General features: G+C 34.3%; 1 protein-coding gene across 3 annotated transcripts; it reads right to left on the minus strand.

Annotated features, from left to right (window-relative positions):
* Positions 1 to 1,042: 1,042 nt before the first annotated feature.
* On the minus strand, positions 1,043 to 27,422 carry LOC147409988 (plant UBX domain-containing protein 7-like). 3 transcript variants are annotated; one of them, XM_086432181.1, is made up of 10 exons: positions 27,101 to 27,422; positions 20,077 to 20,201; positions 18,603 to 18,719; positions 17,952 to 18,147; positions 16,522 to 16,599; positions 16,368 to 16,436; positions 5,017 to 5,160; positions 4,217 to 4,319; positions 2,117 to 2,394; positions 1,043 to 1,544 (listed from the first exon to the last, which is right to left on the minus strand). In XM_086432181.1, the coding sequence occupies exons 1-10, from the start codon at positions 27,200 to 27,202 to the stop codon at positions 1,380 to 1,382; spliced, it is 1,377 nt and encodes a 458-aa protein (XP_086288307.1). In that variant the 5' UTR covers positions 27,203 to 27,422; the 3' UTR covers positions 1,043 to 1,379. The 3 variants fall into 3 exon arrangements, with proteins under 3 accessions (XP_086288307.1, XP_086288310.1, XP_086288309.1); XM_086432184.1 differs by having other exon boundaries at positions 2,117 to 2,388; positions 27,101 to 27,420; XM_086432183.1 differs by having other exon boundaries at positions 2,117 to 2,391; positions 27,101 to 27,419.
* Between the last annotated feature and the right edge of the window lie 554 nt (positions 27,423 to 27,976).

Below are 27,976 nucleotides of genomic sequence, written 5' to 3' on the forward strand. Positions count from 1 at the left end.
ATTTTCCCATTGAATATATATTTGGTTATGGGATCTTTCTATTAATAAAATTATATTTTTTTCAAAAAACTTTTAACTTATTTTTTAAAATATTGTATTTTACAACGGTTAAAGTAAAATAACTGGTTCAATGAGTTCAGCTCTAATTGAACACATGTTGGACCTATTTTTTTTTTTTTTTTTGGATAACGAAGGGTATCCGGGCCAGCTTGCGCGCACCAGACTAGTCCCTATGCCCCGCACTCAGGCTATACCCCACTACGTGGAGCAGTGCGTGGCCACCAAGGTTTTTTATGGGTAGTGGGATTTGAACTTGAGACCATAGAAAGAGCAGATTCCTTGACCCCAAGTTACTACCATTCAGCCACCCCCTTGGTGGTTATGTTGGACCTGTTTGGACCACCGGTTTAGTTCAAAACTCTGTTTTTTTACATAAATATAAACAATGACAGATGAGCATCCACTTTTCTCTGAAGAAGAAAAAAAAACAAACAAAAATTATTAAAGAAAACAACAGTGAATCTCATGATATGAGAAAAACCATAATATTTTTTTGGTCAACATTACGGGAGACCTACATTCCCCTCTTTCACTTAGGTATTCTCTCATATTGTAGAGTAACTAACCTAAATGCCCTCAACTTCAACCTAAAAGATAACGACTTGATTTTATCCCTCAAATAAACATTTTGCACTTAACCTCAAGAACAAAGAGAGATTTTTATTCTGAAGGAAGAGGATGAATGAATAACTTCTCAGAGGTTGAAAGGCATTTAAGTTGACTGATTTTTGGCAGAAAACCCATGATTTTTTGGTTAACAGCTTTGAAGATGACAGATTTGCTAGGGAAAAACAAATCAAGGTGTTTCAATTAACGGTTGAAGGTAAGGACATTTTGGTAATTTTTATGTTAAGTCCCTTGGACAAAACCTAGGTCAAGAAAAACATGTCATCAATTTCAAAACATAGGTAAGTCTAAATTTAGCAAAACATGGTCAATTTCAGAGATGACCATCTCTGAAATTTAGCAAAACGTAGAGAAGTAAGTCTAAATCACCTAATTTTTTTTATAATTTGCCGAAGTTCACTTTACAAAGTCTGATACTTAAATGCAATGTTCAGCCAATTAAGTCAAAGAGAGGCTGTTGAAAGCAAACAGACACAGACACAGACAGTCACTCCAACAAGAGTTGGTGTATATATAGATAGAGTAGTATATACATATTACATTAAACAGAAATTCATTCATTCCACCAAATCCCAGACTTCCAACTTAGATGAAAAAAAAAAACAAACCAACCAAGAGGAGATAAATAAGCAGTGTGAGACCAAAACTCTTTCCCTGCAGATTCAACTAGTCAAAGATGAAGAAGCTTGTAATCATTCCCAAGTAACAGAGATCATGGAATTCGCGAGCCCAGATTCTTCAAAGGTTAGCTTGATCTCATAATCCAGACATTTTGATGCCCCTGGTATAGCTTGGGTTAGTCGAAATGGCCTCGACTCTGCTTCCTCAAGATGAGAGCTACAGAAGGACCAAAGCAACTGCAAAACCACCAAGCAGCACACATTAAAATGGGTTGGGTTCGGTCCAGATCTGAGTACATCCAGATCTAAACCATTTTGTTTTCACTAAATCCAAATCCGGCTCTGACCCTGCCGAATTACTTGATTCAGATTGGTCGGATTGGATAATTTCGGACCATTCAACATTTTTGTGCTATATTTCTTTTCTAATTGCTATTTTGAAATAATTTTCAAAGCAATATATCATTCGGATTTAGGCATCCATAGGGATGGATCTGTATCCGAGCCAGATTCAACTCAGATCAAGGGACATCAACCCATATTCGACCCATTTTTTTTTATTTGGGTCTACTAAATTCGATTGGGATCTCTTGGATTTTGTATAAAATCCGACCCATTTTATGCCCTACCTAGGGCAAGCTACCCAATAGCTGAAACTAAAAACTACTTTCTTTTTGACATTTACTTATAGGTATAAATCAAACATTTCTTCAGGAAGGAAATACATTGTTCTGAGATCGTTTTCCCAAGAAAAGATTTCTATATGAGAAGTTATATGCTTGCAAGAAAAAAATAATAATAAAACATACTTGTATTGGATCTGTCCGGAGAAAATTCCGCTGAAGCCTACGTCCATCAGGAAGACGGACCCCAACCCTGCAGAGGAGGTTTCTGTCGACCTTTGGTTCGTCAGGAAGAGGCGGATATGTAGGTTTCTTACTTGAACTCATTTCTGCCTCTTTATCAATGTTGGGTTCAGTTTTATCGGTAGTTGTTGTTGGATTAATGGGATCTTTTGTGGTCTCCATAGAAGCTGCCAACGCCAACTGCAACTCGTCATCTTCTTCGGTAGTTTCATCTGCTGCTGCATAATAACCCATCGAAATCAAGACCTTACATTTATCTCCCTTAAGATTCTGGATTCCTTACCAAAAGTAAGCCATTCAGACATTTGTTCTAGCCCCGAAGTGTACTACAATTCGAAAAATTATGGAACGTGCATTTCAAAACTACACTTGATAAGATGAGAAGTTTAGCCGACCCCATATTTTTAGGACAAGGCTTCGATGATGATAGGATTAGATGTTTTAGAAAGTACAGAGGATGAGTTCTCTCACCAACAATCGTCCTTTTACTCATCTGGGCCCCAAAATAATGTCATTTGGCGCTTGTGTAGCCACATGGATAATCATTTCAAGCTGATCTTGAGTGGAGTAATCTCATCACCGTGGAGATATTCCTCAGCAAAAAGCAGATTATTTGAGTAAAAGATATGGACCATTCAAAGAAAACTGGAGAAGTGTTCGTAGAATTAGAGATCAATGGCCAAAAGTACATGTGCTTCCATTCCAAAGTTCATGCACAAGCAGTTTTTAAGTCCACATCGGATAAGGTAAGAGATTTTAGAATGGGTCCCTCTAGTATCGAAATAAACCCCCCCCCCCCCCCCTCCCCAAAAAAAAAACCACACAGGATATTATTAGACTAAATTTGGCACATGTTCATGGTGCCAATAAGGAGATGATTCAACAGCTGATACCTCATGTTATAGGGATATTCTGGGTAATAGTGGTATTCTTGTAATTAGTCCATAGGACTCCGTGCCAAGGGCTTATCCAATCCTTTGAAGACAAACACATGGCAAAAGAAAAAAAAATGAATAAATTTATTTATTTAGTAAAATAATATACTAAGTTTCTGTTTTTTTTTTGTTCTAAAGTCGAGGAAAAGCAAAAGAATACCAAAACTATTGTATTCTCTAATTTATATAATTTTTTTGTGCTCCACGTTATTGAAATCGGCCTGGGGTCAATTCCCACCAGCCAATGAGTTACTGATTTCAATTGAAAACAGGCTTATCAATGTAAAAAAAAAAATTGATAGTCAAATCACGAATTTTAACTTAATCACAAAGCATACATAAAAAAGTGTAGCACTTTTATCTGAAGGGATGTAGACCAAATCATAAATAGTAAGATTAAAAAAAAAAAAGGTTCACATATCATCTACTTGGTGATGCATTGCATACTTAACTCAAAAAATAAAGAATAAAAAATAACAAACACAAACCCGGACTTAAATTATGTGTCCCACGTTGGTCAGGATAATCGGCCCTTACGATCTTTTACTTCTTCTTATGTGGCATTCATAAGGAGTTGGGTTCCACAAAGAAGAACCTGATCATACTTGTTTAACAAAAATAGTAATGCCCTTGTCATGGATTCTAAATTCAACTTAATCTAATAACATGAATATCCTCTTCTTTGCAACAGTCGGATGAATCCATATCACTTCTGGTGGGCATGCATACCAAATCGGTGACATATGAATGCTCATTTAGATGTTAGATTTCTTTAGTTATCCTTTCTACATCAGGCAAAATTGCTTCAGTTTTCCTGAGGCTAAATTACATATCAAGAGAGATTCTTTTAGAGATATTCTATTGCCACACTAACTTTTGCTAACGCCATCCCAATTCATATTTAAATCACCAAAGAATTAGCACACATCTTGGGGGTGCCGTTAGCAAAAGTTAGAGTGCCAATAGAAGCTCTCTTCTTTTAAATAGGCTCACTTTCCACCTATCCTGATTCACTTCTTTTGTTTTTATGGTCAAAGCAAACTCCATCCCACCATGTAGCATTGCATATCAGATGTTAAACTGAAGAAAATAGACAGAATTTAAATACCTTGTACTTTGTGAGTATGAGTTTGAGGACTTTCTCTTGGACGTTTATGAGGAAGAGCCACATGATGGTTCTTGGGGCCACCATCCATGAATGGTAGTAGATCCTAAACGACATAAAATGCTTTGATAATTAGAGAGGTTAGAACAAACCTTTAGCCAAAACTTAATTTTATATACAAATTTTGTAGCCCATTTTTTCCTACTCAAACTATAAAGTAGGCCATGATGAATTGATACAAACATAATATGAATAGCTTGATAGATGAAAATGTAGGGCTTAAAATGGGTCGGATACGGGCCGAATCCAAATATATCTATATCTAGATTTGATTTTTTAAATGGATCCGAATACATATCTGACTCAGATCTGACTAGACAAAACCATATCTGAATTATTTTGCTTTCACTTAATCCAGATCCACCCAACTGAATTGCTTGATTCAGGTCTGGTGGGTCAGATAATTCCAGACCTTTCAACATTTTTTCTACTATACTTCTTTGTTAATTGCTATACTATTTTATTTTACCATTATAATTCTTTTACTTTATCAAGGTTCATGTTATATTGAAGTGATAGAGAAGGATATTTTGAAAATCCTAAAATATAATGTTCAAAACATTATATTATTTGGATCTAGGTGGATATAAGGATGTATCCGTATCAGACCCTGGTCCGACTCAAATCAAGGACATCAAACCATATTCGATCCATTTTTTTATTCAAATCTCTCCAAAGGTCCAAACCCACTAAATTCGGATTTATGGCCTAATGAAAAGCAAGATATGAATTCTAATTAATACCTCCAGTAACCGCTCTGGTTGAATCATACCACTCCATGACCGCATTTTTTGCCCCGTGATGGGGTCTATGACAAGAACTACAGGGATAGAATCCAAGTTGTAGTAGGTGCAGACCTTTCTGCCTTCACTAGTATCATCATAAACCTATAGGTCATACAATTAAAAGATGAGAAAAATCATGTAAAACAAAAGATATGAAACCAATATTCATGTTGGTATTCTCCCTCTAATTCATGTGTGAACCACCTCTGTCCAACTCAGAAAATAGAAATTGAGAGTATATAACATGCATCCATTGAGCAAGACAATGCTGCCACTCCATATTCATCATTTCATCCACAATTTTGAGAAGCCCACAGACAGAAGTAAGAGATTTTAAGCATATGCCTCTCGAAAAACTATGGTCATCCATGAGCAAAGAAAGCCAGAGACACGAGCAAATCAGAAGAGCACTGATCAGATGTGCAACAAAACACTCAGCATCATACCATCAACTGAAGTGCATTACTTAAACAAACGAAACGTTATGCCATTAAAGAGCGAGGAAAACATATTAATCTATCAAAAAAGGGAAGGAAAAAAAAAAAAACAGAGATGTTATTGGCACCCCAGTTTTTACTTATTACACCCCAATTAAAAATAAAGAAAATAAATGAATGGTTGAGAATAAGAAAAAATTGGGGTGCTAGTAGAAACTCTTGTTTTATTTGCTAGATTTCTATTTTTGAGGTTAAGGATTTTATATGAGCAGAATCATAATTGTAAACAACTACTGAAATTTTTTGAACAGGTGTTATAATGTTTTGTAATGTTGAGATTATGGCCCTGCTTGTTATGCTTCAAATAATTTTCTGAAATCAATTTTACTGGTGCTTGGTTAGACAATGCAAATGATTTGCATTGCAAAAAATTTGCATGGATCACCTAAATTCTTAAGAAATTTCAACAAATGATTTGCGGCACAAAAAGTGCCTCAAATCATTTGCAAAATGAAATTTTTTATTGCAAAGATCAACCAATCACAAAAAAAGATTCACAAGAGATTTTCCAATGGTTATCAAGCAAATAGTAAACCATTCATTGCAAAACATTTGCAGTGCCAATCATTTGCAAATTCAAATGATTTTAGTGTACCAAGCAGGGCCTATAATTTGAACCAAACCTTTGTAATGTTTGAAGAGTGTGTTTTAATCTTTAATTGGGGTGTGATAAATAATTTAAGAAATGGGTGTGTAATATGTAAAAGTTGGGGTGCCAATAGAAGCTCTCAAAAACAGACAGCTGGTATTGCACAAAAAATATACAATGACATTAAATACTTAGAAGTGTACAGATAACCCCTGGGTATTAACATATTAAATCAAAAAAAGGGAAAATGCTTACCAATAGAATCCACACAATATACAAGTTATGACACAAGTACACTGGACTAGAGAAGATGACAGTCAAACTGAAATGAAGAACATGAAGGACCACTCTTGAGTCCTCCATGAACCTGATTGCCAAGTTTCTCTGCACATCTCACAGATGGCCCTCCCCATGGTCTGACCCATCCAGTGCAGCCCCAAGTACAAAATCCGATCAAACATTAACATGTCAGTCCTACTGAGCCTGAACACCAGTTTACCATGAGTGTTGCTTGTCAGACTCAGCGGATAAGGAAGCCACAGTATTGGCTCAGCATGTGGAGGTGTACACTGGTGAAGGGTTTGCAGAGAGGCTCAGGTGGCAACAGAGGAGCATACTCCCAACTCTCATTAAGTTTCTTGACCAGTTTGAACATAAAATAATTCATCTGATTGTTAGTGGTGGCTTGAGGGGGCCAAAAGATCCTGGTTTTATTGGCTTTTGTGGCCATTGGGCAGAACACTTTGATATTTTCATGGTTCACCCAAGGATTGGGTATTATACTTGCCTTGATGAGAGGCTTTTAAAGCTCAGTTTTATTCAGGGCCATAGTCACTAAGTCGGGGTTCAGTAATAAATCGGAAAGAGGAAAATTTAGTAAAATGAGGGAAAAAATTTTGAATAAAAATCGAGCTAGGGTTAAGGCTGTCTAATAGTTCCTACTAGGTAGTGTTTTCATATTATATCATTATCATCAAATACCTTATTAAACTACAATAATCAATCACCAAACCCCACACTGATATCATGCATGCATCCACAACAAGAAACCACGTACGAATAATAAAAAAGATCACAACCATGATTCCGAGCTAGGATTCATCAACAGGTCAAAAACATCAAAATCAATGGCATCCTCATTTGGATCCTTTTTATCTTATGCTTTATCAGTAAAATGGTCATCATTTTCTTTATCAAGGTCATATTCTCTTACTAGTGGATCGCTGTCATATTTCATTTTTTTTCCTATTTAATAAAAAAGTTGATTTAATCGCGAAGTTTGTAAAGAGTCATGTGACTCTTGTCTTATTGAAAAGTTACAATTAACTCATGATTAAATCAATGATGGAAAAAAGCTACTTATGCGACTTCTATGAAAGATTCTTCAGAAAATGATTTTGTATCCATGTCAGTATTCAGTTAGCAACTTCTATCTTCCATATATCAATCTTCTTCTTTTTTGAAAAGTTATATATCAATCTTTTTTTTTAAGAATCTATGTCGTTATTGTTTAACAGAATTTTCAGGGTTGTTAAAAACAATCTTGGCGTGAACTTTCAAGCATTTGTAGTCTTTGTTCATTGTTGACCCTAATATTTGGGATAATAAGGCTTAAATGACGATGACTATTTTTGACATCTAAGCGGATTTTTGCCCCTTATTTCTTAGTTCAACTCCTTTCTTTCCTGATTTTTAAGTTTCTATTCACAATGAAGGAGACATCTAATTGGCAGTCAATCCAGTTGCACTGCTAAACCACCCAGTACTATGAAGTGAGATTGTTCTGATTAGAGTTCCTTATACAAAGATCATAAGAGGTTCTTCATGAGTTTCAATTTCTCCAAAGAAAATGATATGGACCTTCCCAAAGATTCCTATAATGCCCTAAAATGTATTACGTATCTCAAGGAACATACGTAATAAATTTTATGAAATTTAATTATTTTTAATCATAATTGTGTTGGGATAGTTTTTTAGCCAATCATGTATTGTTAGTTGGTTTAGAACTGTTGAGAAACATAGTTTTACGTGAGCTTGATTTGATGTTTAAGTTAGTTGATCCAAAAGGATATTTTAGAAGAATATTTATGAATATAAATAGCTAATTCATATTCCATTTTGTTAAACCTATTGAGAGAGTCAACTGATGCAGGACGGTGGGGGAGAAATAAAAAATGGGATTTAGGGAATTTGGTTTAGGACTGGGTAAACCCAACAGGTAAAATGAAAATTTTATTTCAATGATGACCACAATCCCAATGAAAATGGTTAAAGATCTGTAGGGTAAGGAAAGGACTAAGGGTTAAATATTTGGAAAAGAGATAAATAAAATACGGGTTAAAAAAATGGGGAAAGGAATCACACCAAGGGTTTTTTGGATTAAAAACCAAGAATGGTGGAGAACTCACTTCACTCCATGAAAGAAACTCATTATTTATTCATCAAAATCTTTGTTATCAATAAAAATAAACCCTAATACAATCTATATAAAGAAAATAAATCTAAGAATCTTAATTAAACTAAAATACCAAAAAATAAACCTAATTTTCGTAATTTTCTCTCCCCTAATTTTTAAACTCTAAAAAACTTAAATATAAGACAAATAAAAATTACTAAACTGCCCCTAAATATTATACTAGGACTATGGGCCAATAAAACATCAAAATAAATCCCAAAAACATAAAATTAAAACCTTAAAACAGAAATCTAAATAAAATCTAAAATCTACTCTCAAGATTTGATGTCTTCATCAATTCTCCTCGATTGGAAAGATTTCGCCACTGGCGAAATAAAATTGTGGTAATTATCATCATCGGTTGCGTTCCGCATTATCGACTCTTAAAGTTGTTTGTCTCTTGACTTTTAATTTAGGTGCTGATCGCTTCAAGAAGTGAAAGTAAATAAAAAGCTGGACTAGTTGAATAAAATTCAGGACATCGAGGTTTGAAGCTAAGAATTGAATCCAATGAGGTAGGGACCTTCCAATTTCTTAATTGTAGTCGTAGATTCATTTTAATAAAAAATTATTTTTTTATAAAATGAATGATGAATTATTTCAAAAATTTATGGTCAATATATGTATTTTGTCAAATTCATGCATGTTAGATTAGAGTTTTGATATGCCGATGTAATTATGTTACTTGGGATTTTGGTTCATAAAACCAACATGCAACATAATGTTTTAATTGTAAAAGTGTTTATTGTAAAATTGATTTTGAATGAAAACTAATCATTTTTCTTATTATTAAACTAAATGGAATAATAAGGCATGGTTCTGAGCTAATCGAGCATAGTCTATGATTATTTAAAAATAGAAATATTGTTGTGGTAAAAGAAAAGAAAAAGGGATTTTTGAAAGAATTTTAGAATGAAAAATTGTAACAAGTTTTTCAATGATTTTAATTAATTGAGTAGGAGAATTATTTTATGAAAGATTAGATATTTGATGTTCCTGTATTTCATTGTGAATTTAAAAAAATGATTTTATTAACTTTGTAAAGAAAAATAAAGTTTCAGATTGATGGGAAAAAAAGATTTTTAAAAGAGATTATAATTTATTTATAGTAAAGTCACACTAGAAATGTGATAACTTGTGATGTTATTGAAAACGTGATTCTCAGTTGAATGTGTATGTGGAGTGAGTACCCAATAGTAAAATGCTTCGACATACGTCGTGTAAGTCAAGAAAGTGAGATGTGAGATGAAAGAGAGATATGTGAGACTACTTCGATCCGAAGATCGTGTAAGACACAAGGGAAAAAAAAGAGTTAAAATGCTTCGGCTCATTGCTGTGTAAGACACGAAAAAAATGAAATAAAACGGGGAAAAAAAAAGAGAAGGAAGAGAGAATATAATGTTGAGTGATAGATTGGGTAATCAACTCACATACTTGGCTGTTATTTTTCGTTAATGTTTTTGAAAAAGAGAAAAGTTTTATGTTTTCAAAAAGAAAAAGTTTTATGCTTTGTAAGAAAAATGGAAGTTTTCATGTTTTGAAAAAATGAAAAAGAAAATTTTACTTCTATATTATATTAGTGATCTACTAAAGAAACTGTGAAAACCTACAAAGAATAATGTGTTGTGTAACTTCTGAAGCGACACGTTATTCTAGGATAACAATTGCGATGTCCGATTTCTTATGCAGTATGGGATGCATAAGAACTTAACATCACAATAGGAATCCGGAAATTTCCGTTCTATCTTTAATGGAAAATAAGATGTAAAGATAGTTGTATAAATGATAAGAGCTTTACCGAGGATTACATGCACGCCATTGGCATAGACAAAGATGACTAGTCAATGACTATTAATAGTCTATACTAGTCAAGAAAGAATGACCCACTTAATTGGCCCATTTCTTTAGGCCTTGGTCAATAGCCAACCTAAACCAAGAAATTAGTAACCCAAGAATGGTAGAAGCTGGCTATAGAATCAGGAACTAATGATAGGGTTCCACACCAGTGAAGTATTAGATCAGTCATTTATTGACTGAGATGTTCACATCAGTCATAGCCCTCAACTCTCTATGATAGTACTCTATCATTGTATGTTATGTTATGGGTTGACGTTGTATGTTAAGTATTTCATGCTTATGACAATATTTTATTTCACAATAATTGAAATCTTTTAAATGGATTTATGTTTTAATAAACCCACGTTGTTTACAAATGAATTTGTGTGATTAACTTGCATATTAGGACTATGATTTAGTAATAAGCGTTTCCAACTAGGTAACTGCCATGCTACTCGTCCTACCAATCATCTCAATTTTAGGAAGTTCCAATGATCGATGATCAACTTTAGGATGTTGTAATTTCAAGATCAGTAGGTTTGTGTGTTTTTAGTGTCGATAGATATGCCAATTTATGTTGAGAGAGTAGGTTAATATATTCTTAGCAGTATGTTCCAATATTTCCTTATGTTATACATAAATAAAGGGAATTGTGAGAATAATATCATTGTTTGAAATTATTGAGTTATGTCTTTATCACTACATGGGAAATGTCTTACAACTCGAGATTCTAACATTTAATCATGGGGATGCATGTTAGGATTTTGAGACGTGACAATTCCCTTTGATTAGTTTGGTGTAGGGTCAATGACTCAACAAGAAGATTCTCATCGATTTATGGTTCTCACTTCACAAATTCTCTCATAATCCCATTATCTTGGAGATGGTTGAGATGCTTAACCTACTGAAATGATTATGGGATACAAACATGGGTAAGAGTATTGGAGGAAAACATGCTCAACAAAAGAATTGTCGACGTAATTATGGTACTAGTGTGCACCTTTATTTTTTATAAATGGGCTCACTATCTGTCTTTGATTGGAGTGGATTGTTGTTTGTTGGGTACACTAAGAGGGGGTTTTGGAGAATGGCTTCAATTGTGGGCGAGCTTTTGCTTTTCAAAAAGGTTGATTTGGAGTCTTACTCCATTTGTAATTACTTGAGGTATTTGGAAGGAAAGAACTAGAACCTTCTAAAGAAGGGCACCTTCTAACCAAGAGATCAACATTTCAATTCTTGGGCATTTATTTTATTGGTGCAAAATCTTCAAAGAGTTCAAAGGGGTCTTCTTTGAGGATTTCCTAGTCTGATGGGAAAACGTCTATAGTATTTCAGAGCCTTGGCTCTTTGTTTTTTCTGTTTTTTGTTTTCTTTATTCTGGGTTGGTCACCTAGACCTTACCTTTTTGTTTGTTGTATTTACCCTTTATCTATCAAAAAATAATAATAATAATAATAATTTAGTGAACACCTCGTAGTTAAGAATCTTAATGAAAAAATATTATTATTTCATTAACCAATGGTCAGCATCTCATTAATAACGCCACACTTATTTTTAAGATAGGAGTGCTACAATCACTACAATGTATAAATAAAGAAGAATGAGAAGGACATCTAACACAAGAAATATTTAAAAGAAAAAAAATAAATAAAAGCTTAAGGGGATATATCTTATAATGTCTTAAAATATATTTCGTATCTCGAGGTGGTTGATTGTTATACCATGTGTATCTCTAAGAATTTGTAATAAATATTTAGAAATGATTTTACAAAAATATTGGGAGAGAAGAGTTAATAGAAATTAGCAAGTGCCTCGATAAACATGCATAAGTGGTTAACCAAACTATGAGCTTCTTATAAAAGAGATTTTAAAAAAATATGAGTACACAATTAGATTCGTATCAAAAAATAATCCAAAATGGATTATAAGTTTGCGTAAATCGGAGTCTCGAGCGTTAAGTTATTAACAAAAGAAAATAATTACATATATTGCCATTACATCCTTGATATCTTATAAATGCCAAATTTGATAGAGAAAACCAGATTTTCTCTTTCTTCTTCGTCTTTCTTCTCCAACGTAGAACACCCAAAACCCTAGACCTTCAAGTCATAATTTGAGTACCCTAGAGCGAGATTCAGAGTTTGCAAAGAAGAGAAAAAACTTCACCTCGTCAAGATCATCGATTTAAACCGGGGAGATTTCGTTAGGAACAAAATCTGAGTTTCAGGTTTCGAGCAAGGAGCATTGTTGGGAGTTGATATTGATGAAAACGTACCGTAAAAGAAGGAAAACATGTAGGAAATCTTCCCTACTACCTTTTAGTTGCTAGGTTTTGAAGAAACATAGATTTATCAAAATTATTTTGGTTGGATTTCTTATTTAGGGTTGGTTCACTTTATAAATCATGCATGTTTAGGTATTTGATTCAATAAATTTGCTTCCTTTTATGTTAAATGAGTTGTTTTTATATTTCCTTACAAGTTTTCAGAAAGAAAATGGATAAAACAAGTTTTGGCAAAGTTTTTAAAAAAAACCTGAGGAAATCCTGAAAAATGCAAGTTTCACCCCTTGGACCACTATTATAACAATTTGGAAACCACTATAATGGTCTGGTCACTAGAATAGCAATTTCAAAATCACTAAGTCAAAATCGTTATTTTCTCAAAACCTATGTCAAAATCGCCATATGACGAAATCGTTATTTTTTTATGCCAAACACGTTTTCAACACAATGTCAAACACATTCCAACATAATATCGAACACATCTAGCAACTTATTTTCATTAAAAACATTTAGCTTTAAGTTATTTAATGAAAATAAAGGAATACCCCCCATTTGGAAACATTGGAAATGATTTAAAAATCAAAATCTCAAAAGATCAAAATCTAAGTTTTTTGTTCGAATTAAGCTCCAAAAATTATATGACATCAAATCTCGTAATTAAGACTTCCATTTCCAAAAATCCGTCTTATGTTTGAAGAACTCTGAAAAATCAAATTTTCAACACTTGGCCAAATTTTCACAGCTTTAACTATTTATTGTTTTATCGTGTTTTACAAGCCTTTTCTACTCAATGAAGACCATCATATGGATTTAGTTGATATTATAGAATCTCAAATATTTCTAAAAAGAATGTAATTTGATATATATGTACTCAAACAAAACTATTTTGCTTATAAAAAACAGATCGTATAAAACCTAGAAAGAGTGATGCGTTGCTATATTTTCAGAAACACTTGTTAGTCCTCTACTCCTTAGTAGTATGGGATACTTTGGAAAGTAGTACAACCTGTGAGATCTGGGAGTTTCTCTTCTTTCCTGATGAACTTTTGCATGTAAAGACGATCATCTTTGTATAGTGCAAAGATAGTCGAGGTTCACGCGTATTGCCTCTTGATAGGTTTAGACACGAATCTCTTCTGGCTAGTTTGTCATTACTAAGAGTTTGTAGTCGTCAAACGGTCAATCTCACCGTTAGTTAGACTCAGTATTTGGTTCTTAGTCAACAACTAATCTGAACTGGACAAATAGTCACCCAATTATAGTATGCTAGATCGGCCACAAAATTAGATAAGAACGGTGGCATTCCACACCGGAGGTTAAGTATTAGGATATCGATTTTTCATAACTGAGTCGGTTATATCAATGTGTTCCTCAACTCTCTTATCGATTACAACACCGTGTTTATATTATGTATGTTTAATTTATCATGTGATGATAGACAAATATTTTACTTTAAAAATTCTGAAGCATGATAGAAATGACAAATCGATGACTATTACAAATGTTTCTTCTTTGCATTTAGTCTTTATTTGAATGCTATGTTATGATAAGCCTTGTATTTATTTAAATGTTCAACATGATTTATCATTGCATATTGTGACTAGATGTTAGAACGGTATATTTCCGGCTGAGTAACTCCCCATTACTCACCCTTCCATTCACCATTTTAGATTACTAGGCTATAGAAGAGCCAATGTATGAAAAAGAGTATTATGAAGAGGTCGATAAGGAGGATCATATTGACGAGCAACAACCTCCTGCAGTTTGAGACTTATTAAAGATTAGGATTTGTTTTCTATTATGTTTTGGAGAAACTTCATGTCTAGGCATTGTGTGTCGTCATATTCAATATAATTAATTTTTATGTCCCTATATAGTTTGGAAGATTATGTCTTTGAGGTTTATTTATGGATCTGAATTATGATTGATGTTAACTTCGCAACTCTGATTATTGGTTATTAGTATTATTTCCACTACGTAATAACAATTGAACAAATTATTGTCTATTATATATGTCATCATGGATTGGGTAGATAATCATGCCTTGAGAACTAGCAGATGAATCCTTGGGATTCGTGTTGGATTTGGGGGTGTGACATTTCCCATCCAATTATAGGAATTCTATGAGACCAATTCATCTTAAATAAACTACAAGAATTTTTTTAAAATAATATAGTAAAACTAGGCATGCTTTATAGATTTGAATGCTTGGTAATGAAACAACAAATTCAACGATGATAAATTAAGGGAAAGTAGATAGAGATGTCTGGTTATGTGCAAACAATGATTGATAATAGCCCTCGTTACAAGGAACATGAAAAATGAAAGTTTTAAAAGGGTAAGAAAATTACCAAAAAGGATGTTTGGGTTGTGGTAGTAAAAGAGTAGATCATATTAACATAGAATGTTGGTTTAAATTAGTTAGAGGGAGGAGTGAGATTCATTCAGCTGACTAAAAATTTTGGGATAAAGCTTGGATTATGATGATGATGATGAGGAACTAATCAGGAAAAAAAAGGATGAGGATGATTACGAATCTACGATACAATATATATATATATATATATATATATATGGTCGGCACCCTATGTTTTGCCATTCGTGTCTTTTCCTACATGGGTTAGAAGTTTTTGATCATCCTCACCAAAAATCAGCTAATTCGAAAACTTCTAACCCCATCAAAAATGGTTTCGAAAAAATGGACGGTCCACAATCATTCAACTTGTAAACATGGGGCTAGAAGTTTTGGAATGGACTGGTTTTTGGTGAGGATGATCTACTCATCATAGAAACCATCCTCACAAAAAATCAACCCATTACAAAACTTATAACCCATGTAAGACAAAATATGTAGGGCAAAACATAGGGTGCCAAACATTTCCATATATATATAATGTATATATTAAACATGCAAATCTAAGAAATTTATTTAAATAAGTCACTTTAGTCCTCAATATTATTGTATGCATTTAAAATAATACTAGGCATTGCATTATTAGACAACCATAAAGGGGTAACTGAAATGGTTTGGGCACGTACGATTACCAATGACACCACTAAAGAGTACTTTGGCTCATGTTAAACACACCAAAAGGCAAGATGAGGGTCGAAAATGACGTAGATTAAGGTAGTAAAAAAATGATTTGGAGACACATGCCTTGACAAAAGAGATAGCCCTAGATAGAGTTCAATGGAGAAATAGGATTTGTGATGACCCTAATTAGTTGGGACAAAACATATGAAGTTGATGAGGATAATGGCGATGGTGATTACGAACTATAAACACTAATAGCTGTTCCTCACCATAAACACTAATAAGTGTTTTCTTGTGTTACGAACCTGTATCCATATTAGATGACAAGGCAACAATGAACTGTCTCCAGTAACTGATTGCCCAAATTTTCTCTTAGTGCAAAAATAATCCCTAATACAGGCATTAAAAAACATTCATTTCTGTAATCAAAATTTATGAAAAAGCATTACATGCACTGAATCCAAGGTGCTGGATTGCAATGGAAATCATAGTACACACATAAAAAAAAGGTACAAACTTAAATAATAAAAACAAGTTAAAGTGCTAAATGGAAGGTTCAAAAATACAATAATGAAAATAACCAAGGCATCATTACAAAAGGTCACACTACAAACCTGCCAAAAGATGAAAGTACTACTGATAGTTTGAGCCACAGCTTCGTTTGACCATGTATCCCGGTTAAGCTTCACATGGAAAAATAAAAATTGAGCCAAACTCCCACAAATAACAAAAAAGTTCAAACTAATTGGAAAGGCACAAAAATACTACCATATGAGAGCTGAATTCCTTGGTGGACTGCAAGTTCACTAGAAGCCACCTGTCTTGGACTGAAGCTGCTTGCTTTGCCTACATTTGTGCGTAGTATGATAAGTAACAAAGTATTGGAATCAAATAGCCAAAAAACAAAAAAACACAAACACAAAAAACAAACAAACAAACAAAAAGGAAAGAAAGAAAGAAATGGGCGAAGGAAACCCCTCAAATTGATCCATGACCCACATTTTTAATTTCATTAAATGAATCAATTGAAAAACCGTTTATACCTAGATCAATTTTATAAAAAAAGGGGCAAAGATTTGTGGGTGAAATCGATAAGAGTCTACAACAACAACTACTTGTAACAGACTTCCAAAAACGGCACATCCTTTCCCTTTTCATATCTTCAAATTATCTCACAATTCTTCTAATTTTGGTAATATAAACCATAGGACAGATGCTTTATGCAAATATAGAGAAATGTTTACATTGACTTGGAAGGATAGACTAGTTTTTAGTGGGAAAAAAAATGGAATCTCAGCACAGAAAGTATATTCTATTCGAAAACAGAAGTAATGAAAAAAATTATTATTTTATTGGTATGACAATATTCGTGTTCACTACTGTTAATAGGTGTCACTCTATTGCTTGTTGAATATAAAAAATAAAAAAATAAAAACTGGACTTGAACCCACGGCCTCCAAGTTGAATTGCAATAAGTCAACCGAACTGCAGGTCCAAGGCCAGCCATATCAACTTTAACTAATATGTTCAGTTCTGTCTAAAGGCATCTCTTCTATTGAGTCCAATGTGCTCGTATCCACTCTCACTACCTAAATCTGTCTTTTTTGGTCTTCCTCTGCTATGTGAGAATCTTCGATTTGCACATTCCTTCTAACAAAGGCTGTTGTTGGTCTTCATAGACATGATCAAACACTTCTCAGTACCTCAATCCATGTCTTTCTTGGTCTTACTCTCACTCTAACAAAACCTTCAATTTGAATGTTCCTTCAAACTAGAGTTGTTATCAATCTTCAATTTTTTTTCTTTGAAAAGTATAAATTTATTAACTTTGAAAAGGAGGTCAAGTGGACCACCTAGATACAAGGAAACCAACCAATTCTGACCTCAACCCAAACAACACATAAGATGCCTCTTAAACAGTATATATCCAAAAGATGCAAGTTTGAACTCATAAAACAACTTGCAACAAACACACACACACACACACACAATAACCCTAAAAAGTCAGTAGCTATCTCCTAAGTGATTGCTCCTTCCCTTGAAATACTCTTACATTCAACACCGATATCGTATCCAATCCTGATGAAGATATCTCAAAGCATGGTCACATAAAACCATAAAGAACTATAACCACAATTGATAGTTGAAAAGGCAACCATGTGCTCACGGAAGGTTTATTTAAATGAAATACCCCTTACCTTTTCAAAGGGTCCATGATGCATCAAGGCAAACGGGGGACGATACAGGGAAGCAAGATTATCTCGCGAATTGTCTGTTGTAGATGCGACATTTTGCTCAGACTCCCAAATTCCAGGACGTTTCATCTCCTCGTCAAAATTACGAAATGCAACCAAAGAGCTTGCTTCATTTGATGGATATCCCATTCTTGAGGCTCTACAGTGAAATAAAGATAAAGAGAGTGCACCATTTAGTGACACGATGATAAACAAGGAAAAAAAACAAAGACATGACAATTAACAAAAGAGTCTACTACCACTAGAACACAGATGTGCATGTTAGGCAGCTATAATTTAAAGAATGTGAACCATAACAAGTCATTAATACTGTATTTTCATGAAGGATGGGAAGTGATTGCCAAGTCAACAAATATAGTTCTCAGAATATATCAAAGATGAATTAAAACCTAGACCATAACTAGATATACTTTCCAACAAGCCAATACTGTCAACGATGTATAATCTACAAATTCTCATGAAACCAACAGAAGAAAAAATAAACAACCCATTAAAAACAAAGAACAATACAAGCAACCAATTGCTGACTGAGCTTTAAAATCTATGGATCCCTCATAATTCAAATGATATGCCACATAAAGGACTGAACCACACCTATATAACAGAGCATCATCGTATAAAGCCTCTCTTTTCACTGGTAAAGGAGCCCGTACTTCTTCACTTCCATCATCTTGTCCGACATCTTCGATTCTAGTTTCCTCTTCCTGTTCACTAAATTAAGGTAGAGAAGCTAATTTTAGAAAGAAAACAAAAATTGTAGTCAAAAGCACTAGACAACACATAGTTAATATGGGTCCGTCAGGTGAGGAGATAATGAGGTGAAGCCCAAGTAAAAAATTTATTTGTTTATTCGTAAACTTATTTCTTGAGAATTAAAGAATAACAATAACATGCCAAATAAAATAGAAAAAGTAATAAATCACATAGGCATATATATGTAACAAAAAAAAAGATTATCATTTATGTTACTTCTTATGCTAACCGCTAGCCCATCTTTACCTATCAAAAAAAAAAAAGATGTAAATACCTATTGTCATTCTTTTTTGTAGACGACGAACAGAAACCAATAAAGAGAGGATGATACCAAAAAACAAAAAAAAATAGAATTACAAAAGGAAAGGGAACAGCAAGATAGGAATGATTCTATGTTCTACAGATACATCTTTCTTCCTAAAGCAAGAAAGAGATTGAGTGGCAATTGTTCTTTAGTTATATAATATCCCTCTCCAAGGAAAACAAATTGAAAGAAGCCAGAAGAACCAGAAGAATAAGAGAAACTAAAGTAGAGGAAGAGAGGGATGGGGGTTGTGGAGGATTATTTTAGTGTTACTGAAACAGACCTTATCCCAAGAACAGAAACAAGAGAATAAGAGAGGAGCTAGGGAGAGTGGATTGCTTCTGCACTACACAGATAGCCCCTCTACTATAAACAAACAGATGGAGAGATGATTATTTTTGTATTGCACATAGTCCCCCTTAGCATAGAAAAATAAGAAGGTTACCTTAGCAACTAGGCCTTCAAAACCTGTTAATCAAGGCTCAAAACATGAATGAAGTAGACAAATCGATTAAAAATAATCTATTAGGACCATTTATAATTCAGTTTATAAGAGGTTCACTTGTGTATAGAAGACATACTATATTAAGTTGCATGCAATGCCTTAAACAAAGCATCAACGCCTGGGTACGCCTAAACGACCAACAGATGGTTAGCTGATATTATGAGAGAGCTGCTACTGGCACCCAACTTTTACTTATTACACCCCAATTAAAAATAAAGAAAATAAATGAATGATAGAGAATGAATACAAGTTGGGGTGCCAATAGAAGCTCTCTCTTGTCTTTTTGCTAGATTTCTGCTTTTTGGGTTTAACATTTCATATGAGCCTAATCATAATTGTAAACAACTACTGAAATTGTTTGAACAAGTGTTATAATGTTTTAGAATGTTGAGATTATAATTTGAGCCAAACCTTTGTAATGTTTGAAAAGTGTGTTTTAATCTTTAATTGGGTTGTCAAAAATAATTTAAGAAACATTTCAAAAGCCAACATTTTCTTAGACTTACCCTGACTTTTGAGTAGGCAATGCTGGAGCATCTACTTGTGGAGAGTAAGAAGATGATGCTAAACCTCCAGCTTCATTCCCAACATAGAACAACTGAATGGCTTCTTCAAGCTTCCAACTTGTCGCCTATCACCAACCCATTCCATCATGAAGTTTTAGAATAATGAAAATTATTATAGCAGTACATTCAAGAACCAATAAGAAAAATAAATTGTTCCTTTTACCTATTAAGCAAGTAAGGGAAAAAAATACATAAAAGATAATTAAAAAAAAATTCAACCTAAGAGGATTTGTCCCTGTGGCAGATGCTTGTATATCGCACCTATTCATCCACTTTGATTGCCCATGATACCAAGTTACCAACCCTAGGATAGGCCATAGCCATTATTTTAAAAGGCTCTCATCTCAAGAAAAATGCCTTAACACCTCAGAGCAAAGAATCAAAAATTTTCCTTGAAGCTTAAGCCTAACTTAAAATATAAGAAGTTTATACCTTTATCAGACAAGGGTAGTGCCTCTACCTTGAGGCTTATGCCTCGATAAGCCACAAAAACAAGAATTCTTTTTTATGATAAGTATAAAAATTTTATAAATATCAAAAGGATAAAATAAAGGAGGCTGAGATGGCCCCATAAAAGAAGCTAAAAGGCAGAAAAAGAAAACAGACAAAGCCAACAAAGAGCTATGCTATAAGGTACACAGTTGATCCCATCTAAAAATAAAGTCCTCAAAAGAAACTCCAATGAAGTCCTTATTTAACTTTGCCCAAAGAAACATCAACCCCAAGATCTCCATAGGGGTGCAACTTGGTCCGGTTCAAACCGAGAACCGAACCAAACCGATAGCTTTGAGTTGGTTTGGTTCTGTTTGGAACAAGTTGCAGTTCGGTTCTGGGTTTAGAAAATGGAGAACCGATCAATTTGGTTAGGTCCTGGTTCAAGGCTTCTATAGAACCAAACCAAACCGAGAACCAAACCTTACAAATAAATAAATAAATTTATTCAATTATATGAATTATTTTAGGAGTTAGGACATAGATGAATGATTTCTTTAAGAATAAATTAATGATTTTATTTTTATAAATAGATTAATGATTTATTATACAATTTTTTTATATTAAAAATATGACGTTTCCAACTAAGTTTATAGGATATTGGTAACCCACAGAACCGAGCCGACCTTAGTTTGGTTTGGGTTGGTTTGGTTCTATTGGCATTTCGGTTCTGGTTCTAAGTTAGTGGAACCAACCTGTGTTGGTTCAGTTCTGATTTAGCCACAAACCGAATTGAGTTGCACCCCTACTTGGAACACCCTATTATTTCTCTCTTTCCAAAGACCCCAAGCAATGGCCAATAGCCCCCAGGAACCTTTTTCTATGCAAGAAAATATTTAAAGTCCAACTTTCTATCAACATGTGGAAAGTTTTAGGAAAAACACAACTCATATAAAACAATGAGAGAGAAAAAGACCAAATACCCCGAGAGAAAAAACAATGAACAAGAGTATGATCCACAGATTCTCCGTCACTCATACAAAAACATGAATTCTTAAATTCTATTTCCATTTTTTTTTAACTTAACCCCCATTTTCAAATGATCATTCATAGTACAAGAACTTACTTAAAGCATATTTGGGGAAGAACCTTCCACTCCCCAAATTCACTTAGAGATGTTTTTCCCTAACCCTACCCTACTAAGCCATCCCCATATTTTCCCAAGATTTGTCCCCAATCCTCTAAATATTGTTAAGTCCAAATTTGTAATTGGCAAGTTTTGTGATTGGCCATGTATGCGTGTGTATCTGTCTCAGTTACTTCAGTCATTGATTGAAGACTAATAACAAACTGTTCAAGCCATTTGTATCACACCATCATAAGGTGGTAATTGACTTAGATACCTTTAAATAATCCTAGGTGGATTAGATTAATTTGGATCAAAAAGTGTCTAAAAAAACTCAAGACAATTATTAAATTTAGATGAATTTCAATCAATCGATCATACTTGTTGATCAAATGAAGTGGTGATAAGGACATCACGAGCATACCCTTCAAACTATTCCAAAGGAGGAAAAGAACTTAGATCATTCTCACTGGGTCATCATATTTCATGTTTTTATTTAGTTTATGTTTAGGAGAGTATTTTAGGGTTTAGGATGAGTATTTTGGGTTATTTTCTTGTTTTATTTGCATATGGTGTTAGCATAGGTGCTTAAGGGCAATTTGGTAACTTTATAATGAGTTTTCATATGCTGAAAATTCCAGGGAAATATAGTTACAAGATTGGGACATAGATGGTATTTTATTTTATTTAAGTTGTTTAAATTTTATTTACAACCATTAGATCTTACTATATTTGTTGGATGATTGAGATTAGATTTAGGGTTTAGAGAACATTATAAATACTTGTTTATTGTTGTAATTTTCTTCAATGATGAATAAAAATAAAATTTGAGCTTTGATCTTCCCAACAATGGGTGTAGTGTGAGACCATTTTGGAGTGAGTCCAAAAAAACATTCATTTTCTCTATCAAGATACGTATTTATTATTTTCTTAACATCTTCTTTCTCACTTTCTTTTTTTAATTTTCTATTTTGACAACCCTAGCCAATCCATTCTATAACCCAAAACTTCATCAAAATTCCTTCATCCATTGAAGCCTAACCCTAATACCCATAAAAACCCAACCTAACACTTCCCTACTCAAACCGCATGGCTTCAAACCACCTTAACAACCACCCAAAACCTAATCACCTTCCGTTTTTAGCCTACAACTTCTCCAAACCCTTTTTTTTAATTTGTTATCCAAAAAATTAGTACTACTTATTTCGTTTTTTTTTTTTTTTTTTTTTTTAATTGAAATTGAACTATGAAATTTATTTTGAGCATCTAACTGAAACCCTAGGCTAAAAGAAGAGTTATCTTCCATTGAAACCTATTATTAGTACTTGAATTGCCATTATTGTGAAATTGTAACCAACCTCAAGATTATTTTATTATCGCTTGGATTCTCTTACATATCTATGAATGTATGAGCTCACGATTTATGTTTACATTACTTATAGTAATTAAGTCTGATCTCAGATTCATCATCATAAGATAACATTCATGGTCGTGCGTCAACTTTGGTATCAGAGCCTAGGTTTAGCTTAGAATTTTTGTCATCAAGCATTTAGATTAGCATTCATATAGATTACATTGTGCATTGCATTAACTTCTAGAAAACCATAATCTTAAGTGCATATGTCCACTCGTAGTATTAAGGGTGACCACCTCGAGATGGATCTCACTGAGCTTACCCGAGCAGTAGCAGCATTTTCAAACTGTGTGGCTCAAAATGTCACTGATATCAATGCTTGCTTGACCGCTTTGGAGTTTGCCTTACAAAACAACCCCGATTTCTTAGATGACATTGAGATCCATATTGGAAGTCAAGGTAGACGTCCAAATTTAGGTAAAGGTGGAGAACAAGGTGGATTACCTTTTTTTTATCGACATGTTGAGGTTCGGGATCCTCATAATCCCGATGATAGAGTTATGCGTAGTGTCAAGATTGAGGCCCCAAACTTTTATGGACGACTTGACCCAAAGGCCTTTCTTGATTGATTATCAAACATGGACCACTTTTTTTAGTAGCATGAGATGTCTAAAGATCGTAGAGTAAGATTTGCCAAGATGAAATTAGTGGACCAAGCCAAACTCTATCGGACTAACATTGAACGCAGAATTGAGAGATGATGAGTATAACATTGTATATCAGGCAAAGATGAAATAGAAGCTCAAGGAGAAATATCTTCCCATACCCTATCAAGAGAGACTTCTAGACCAATGACAAACCCGTCGCCAAGGATCTATGATTGTCAATGAATACATTCGCAAAATTTGTTGAATACATGATGCGATGCGATGTCAATGAAATCCCCGTGTGACTCTCTATAGATTTAGGATGGGCTTATGCCTTCAGCTCCAAAAGATAGCACCTTAGATCACGCCTATCGAATGGTCAAGTGTTAGAGAGGTATTTGAAACCGCAAGTAATCAATCGATATGAACCTCGTACCCGAGGGTTTCAACCTAATGCTCCTAGAGCTAGACCTAACCCAGGAAATCCGCCACCTAGGAATCATATATGCACTACTTCCAATGTCAGAGATGACAAAGGAAATAGTTGGTGAGCATCAGTGAGGGAACAACAAAAAAAAATGTTACGAGTGCCATGGTTATGGACACCATGCATACCGATGCCCCTATAGGTCCGTCCTATCACAGATGATTGGCGCAAGACTTCTATCTTCCATACTTACACTAAGTGTGGGGAAAGAACTGTAAAGTCATTATAGATAACGGGAGTTGCACAAACGTTGTATCAGCTTATACCATATCCCGCTTAGGCTTAACCCATGTACCCCACCCCCAACCTTACAGAGTCGCATGGGTAGATACATTATCTGTCCCAGTTTCCCAGAGGTATCAAGTCCTTGTTCAGTTTTCATCTTACAAAAAGGCCTTGTGGTGTCAAGTCCTCATGCAGCTTATACCATGGATGTAGGTAAAATCATTCTTGGTAGACCATGGTTGTACGACAACGATGTAACCATCTTTGGTCATTCCAATTCATCTTCTTTCACTCACGAGGACAAGAAAATCATACTCAACCCTTTGCCGCCCAAATCTCCTGTGGAAAAGGACAAAAATACCATAATGGAGGTTAGTCAAGGGCTAAAGTCAAAATCTCTCCACATCATAGAAGCGAAAGAGTTTGAGAAAGAGATGAAGGATGAGACTATCATCTATGCATTGTTCACAAAAGAGGCCTCCCCTGACTCAACTATGGAGATTCCTGAACAAGTGGAGTTCATGCTTATAGAATTTCAAGGTGTCTTTCATGATGATCTTCCAAAAGAGCTTCCCCCAATGTGTGATATCAAACATGCAATTGATCTCATCCCCGAAATGACTCTTCCAAATTTTCTACACTACAGAATGAACACTACTGAGCAAGAAGAATTAAAGAAGCAAATTGATGAGCTTCTAAAAAAAGGGTTCACCAGAGAGAGTATGAATCCATGTGTTGTCCGAACCCTCCTCTCACCTATAATGGATGGCTCTTGCCGAATGTGTATGGATAGCAAGGCAATCAACAAGATTACCATAAAGTATAGGTTTCCAATACCGAGGCTTAACGATATGTTGGATATCATGGCAGGTGCCACTATCTTTTCAAAGATAGATCTTAAAAGTGGTTACCATCAAATTTGCATATGTCCAACAGATGAGTTAAAAACCACCTTCAAAACAAAAGATGGTTTGTATGAGTGATTAGTCATGCCCTATGGGCTAACTAATGCCCCGAGTACCTTTATGAGGGTTATGACGCAGGTGTTGAGACTCTTTATAGGTAAGTTCTTGGTGATTTACTTTGACAACATTTTGATTTACAACCTCTTAGAAGAAACAAAAAATCCTATACCACTTGAGACAAGTCTGCAATGTTCTTAGGAAAGAGCAACTCTATGTTAACCACAAGAAGTGCCCGTTCATAGCCAATCAAGTTAGCTTCTTAGGTTTCATAGTTTCTTCTAACGGGGTATCTACAGATTCCGAGAAAGTCAAAATCATGGAATGGCATGAACCACAAAACATTCATGAGGTCCATAGCTTTCATGGTCTAGCTACATTTTATAGACGGTTCATCAAAAGATTCAATTCCATTATGTCCCCCATTAAAGATTGCATACAAAAAGGGGAATTCAAATGGACGAATGCCGCAATTAAGGCATTTAAGGAGATCAAGTCAAGGATAATTGAAGCTCCTATCATGCGCCTCCCTGACTTTTCAAAAGTCTTTTAAGTAGCTTGTGATGCTTCAGGGATAGGTATTGGTGAAGTCTTGACCCAGGAAAATCACTTGATTTCATACTTTAGCGAGAAACTAAATGACACAAAACAAAAATACTCCACCTATGAAAAAGAATTCTATGTGGTAGTCTAGTCCTTAAGATATTGGAGACATTATCTATTGCCGCAAGAATTCATTTTGTTCTCAGATCACGAGACTCTGAGATATCTTAGCTTCCAAAAGAAATTAACCCACCCAAGTCATGCCAAGTGGGTTGAATTTCTCCAAGAGTACACATTTGTACTTAAGCACAAATTAAATATTGAATTTAGGGTTTTAATTGAGGGTGACTATAAATAATAATGTTCTATGAATCTAAGATATCCTTTGATAACATTCTCTAAGGACTTTGGGAGTTCTACATACTTCTCCAGAGATCATCCAAGCTTAAGACTTATCAAAAAAGATCATCCAAGTTTAATGCTTGACGATTCAATGTTCCAATAGATTTAACGTTCATGAAATACTAATTGGAACATTGAATCAATCAACCACAAAAGCATTTTTTTGCACTTGCTTGTCGATTCGTGCACGTGAGATCCATTGGACAATGGATTTGCGTGATTCATACAACTAGGTGATTTGTGGAATCAGATCATGAAGGATTCCTATTACCCAAATCACCTCAATCATTTCGAAGGATCCTTTCAATATGATTAATTTCCCATTAAAGAGCATTGAAGCTCTTAAAAATTGCTTGGTGTAATCAAGATTTAAAGTCATGTCTCAAGACAATGTTTCAATCAAGAGAAAAACTGATACTGTCTCTACCTGTCGACCAAAACATTCCAATATTTTTCCACGGGTGCAATAATGTAGTAGCATTGTAACACTACTATCAACATCAGTGGTAGCATCCCTGCACCGCCATTAAGCAACATTGCCAAGAATCTTAAAATTATGAGTCAAAAGTGACAGTCATCAAACTCAATCCGTGTACACATCAGTGTACCCAAAGTTTGTTAGTTCCCACATAAAGAATCTACGATGTTTGAAGATCGATAGGAACAGAATCTCAAACAATTTTAAAGATCTGTTTGTTTAATAAAAATCATTCACTAAAATTAAAAATGCACTAAATAAGACATAAATCAATTACTATATTTGAAGAAAATTTATATCTGACTGACCTGTAAGAACTGGTTTGCAGTCTCGGCTGATTGACCAACAGCGATTTCAAGGAACGACGAAACCATATTCTGTTTCTCCATGGGCGTTAAAACGCTCTCCATCTGAATCGAAGAGAAATCCAAAAATTCCTAGAAAATTTATCGATTTGAGCTAAAAAAAGATAAAAGATTTTAGGAGAAAAACGTAATCTAGGGTTAGGTCATCCAGACGGAAAATAGAGATTTTTAGTCTGTCTCTCTACCTCCCGGGGTTTATGTGTCGATGATACCCCTGCGATTGTACAAATTTACGCGATCCGTACAGTAGAGAGAGGCATTTATTGGATGGAAAGAAGGAAATAAAGTCCCGATGTTGTGTCAAATCAAATAACCAAAAGTACCCCTCAAATAAAATAAAATAAAATAGATGCACTATCCATTTAAGAATCGGTGAGATAGCGAAGATCACACCTTTGAAAGTCAAGGTCTTGAGTTCGAAACACTCTTACGCTCCTTTTAAAAACCTGTATATAAAGTTGATAATGTTAAATTAAATATTGAAAATTCTGATCTTTAAATCGAGAGTAATTCAATGAAAGAAGAAAAATAATTTCTAGACACGAATCTGATTCGATCTCTTTTAGATAAATATTATCCCTTACTGATTGAATCAAAGTATACAAGGAATCAACGAATAAGACCCTGTTCGTTTGGGCTTCAAAAGCTGGCTTTTTGAACTTTTTTGACTTTTAAGCCGAAGAAGCCAGTTGATCAACGTTCGTTTCAGCTTTTTTAACGCTAACCGATTAAAAAAAAAGCCAAAAAATGGCTCATTTTAAGAGTCGTCCCGTGCCCGCTTCTAAGTTGGGCTCTCTCGCGGAGCTAATTACCGAAATA

Source organism: Akebia trifoliata, chromosome 2, assembly GCF_017979445.1.
Source record: "Akebia trifoliata isolate Shusen 1 chromosome 2, ASM1797944v1, whole genome shotgun sequence".
Classification (NCBI taxonomy): Eukaryota; Viridiplantae; Streptophyta; class Magnoliopsida; order Ranunculales; family Lardizabalaceae; genus Akebia; species Akebia trifoliata.

Coding starts and splice junctions, on each gene's coding strand:
- LOC147409988 (XM_086432181.1), bottom strand. CDS start 27,202: ATGGAGAGCGTTTTAACGCCCATGGAGAAACAGAATATGGTTTCGTCG. Junction 20,202..27,100: donor CTGCAAACCAGTTCTTACAG/GTCAGTCAGATA, acceptor GGTTGGTGATAG/GCGACAAGTTGGAAGCTTGA. Junction 4,320..5,016: donor AACCAGAGCGGTTACTGGAG/GTATTAATTAGA, acceptor TATGTCGTTTAG/GATCTACTACCATTCATGGA.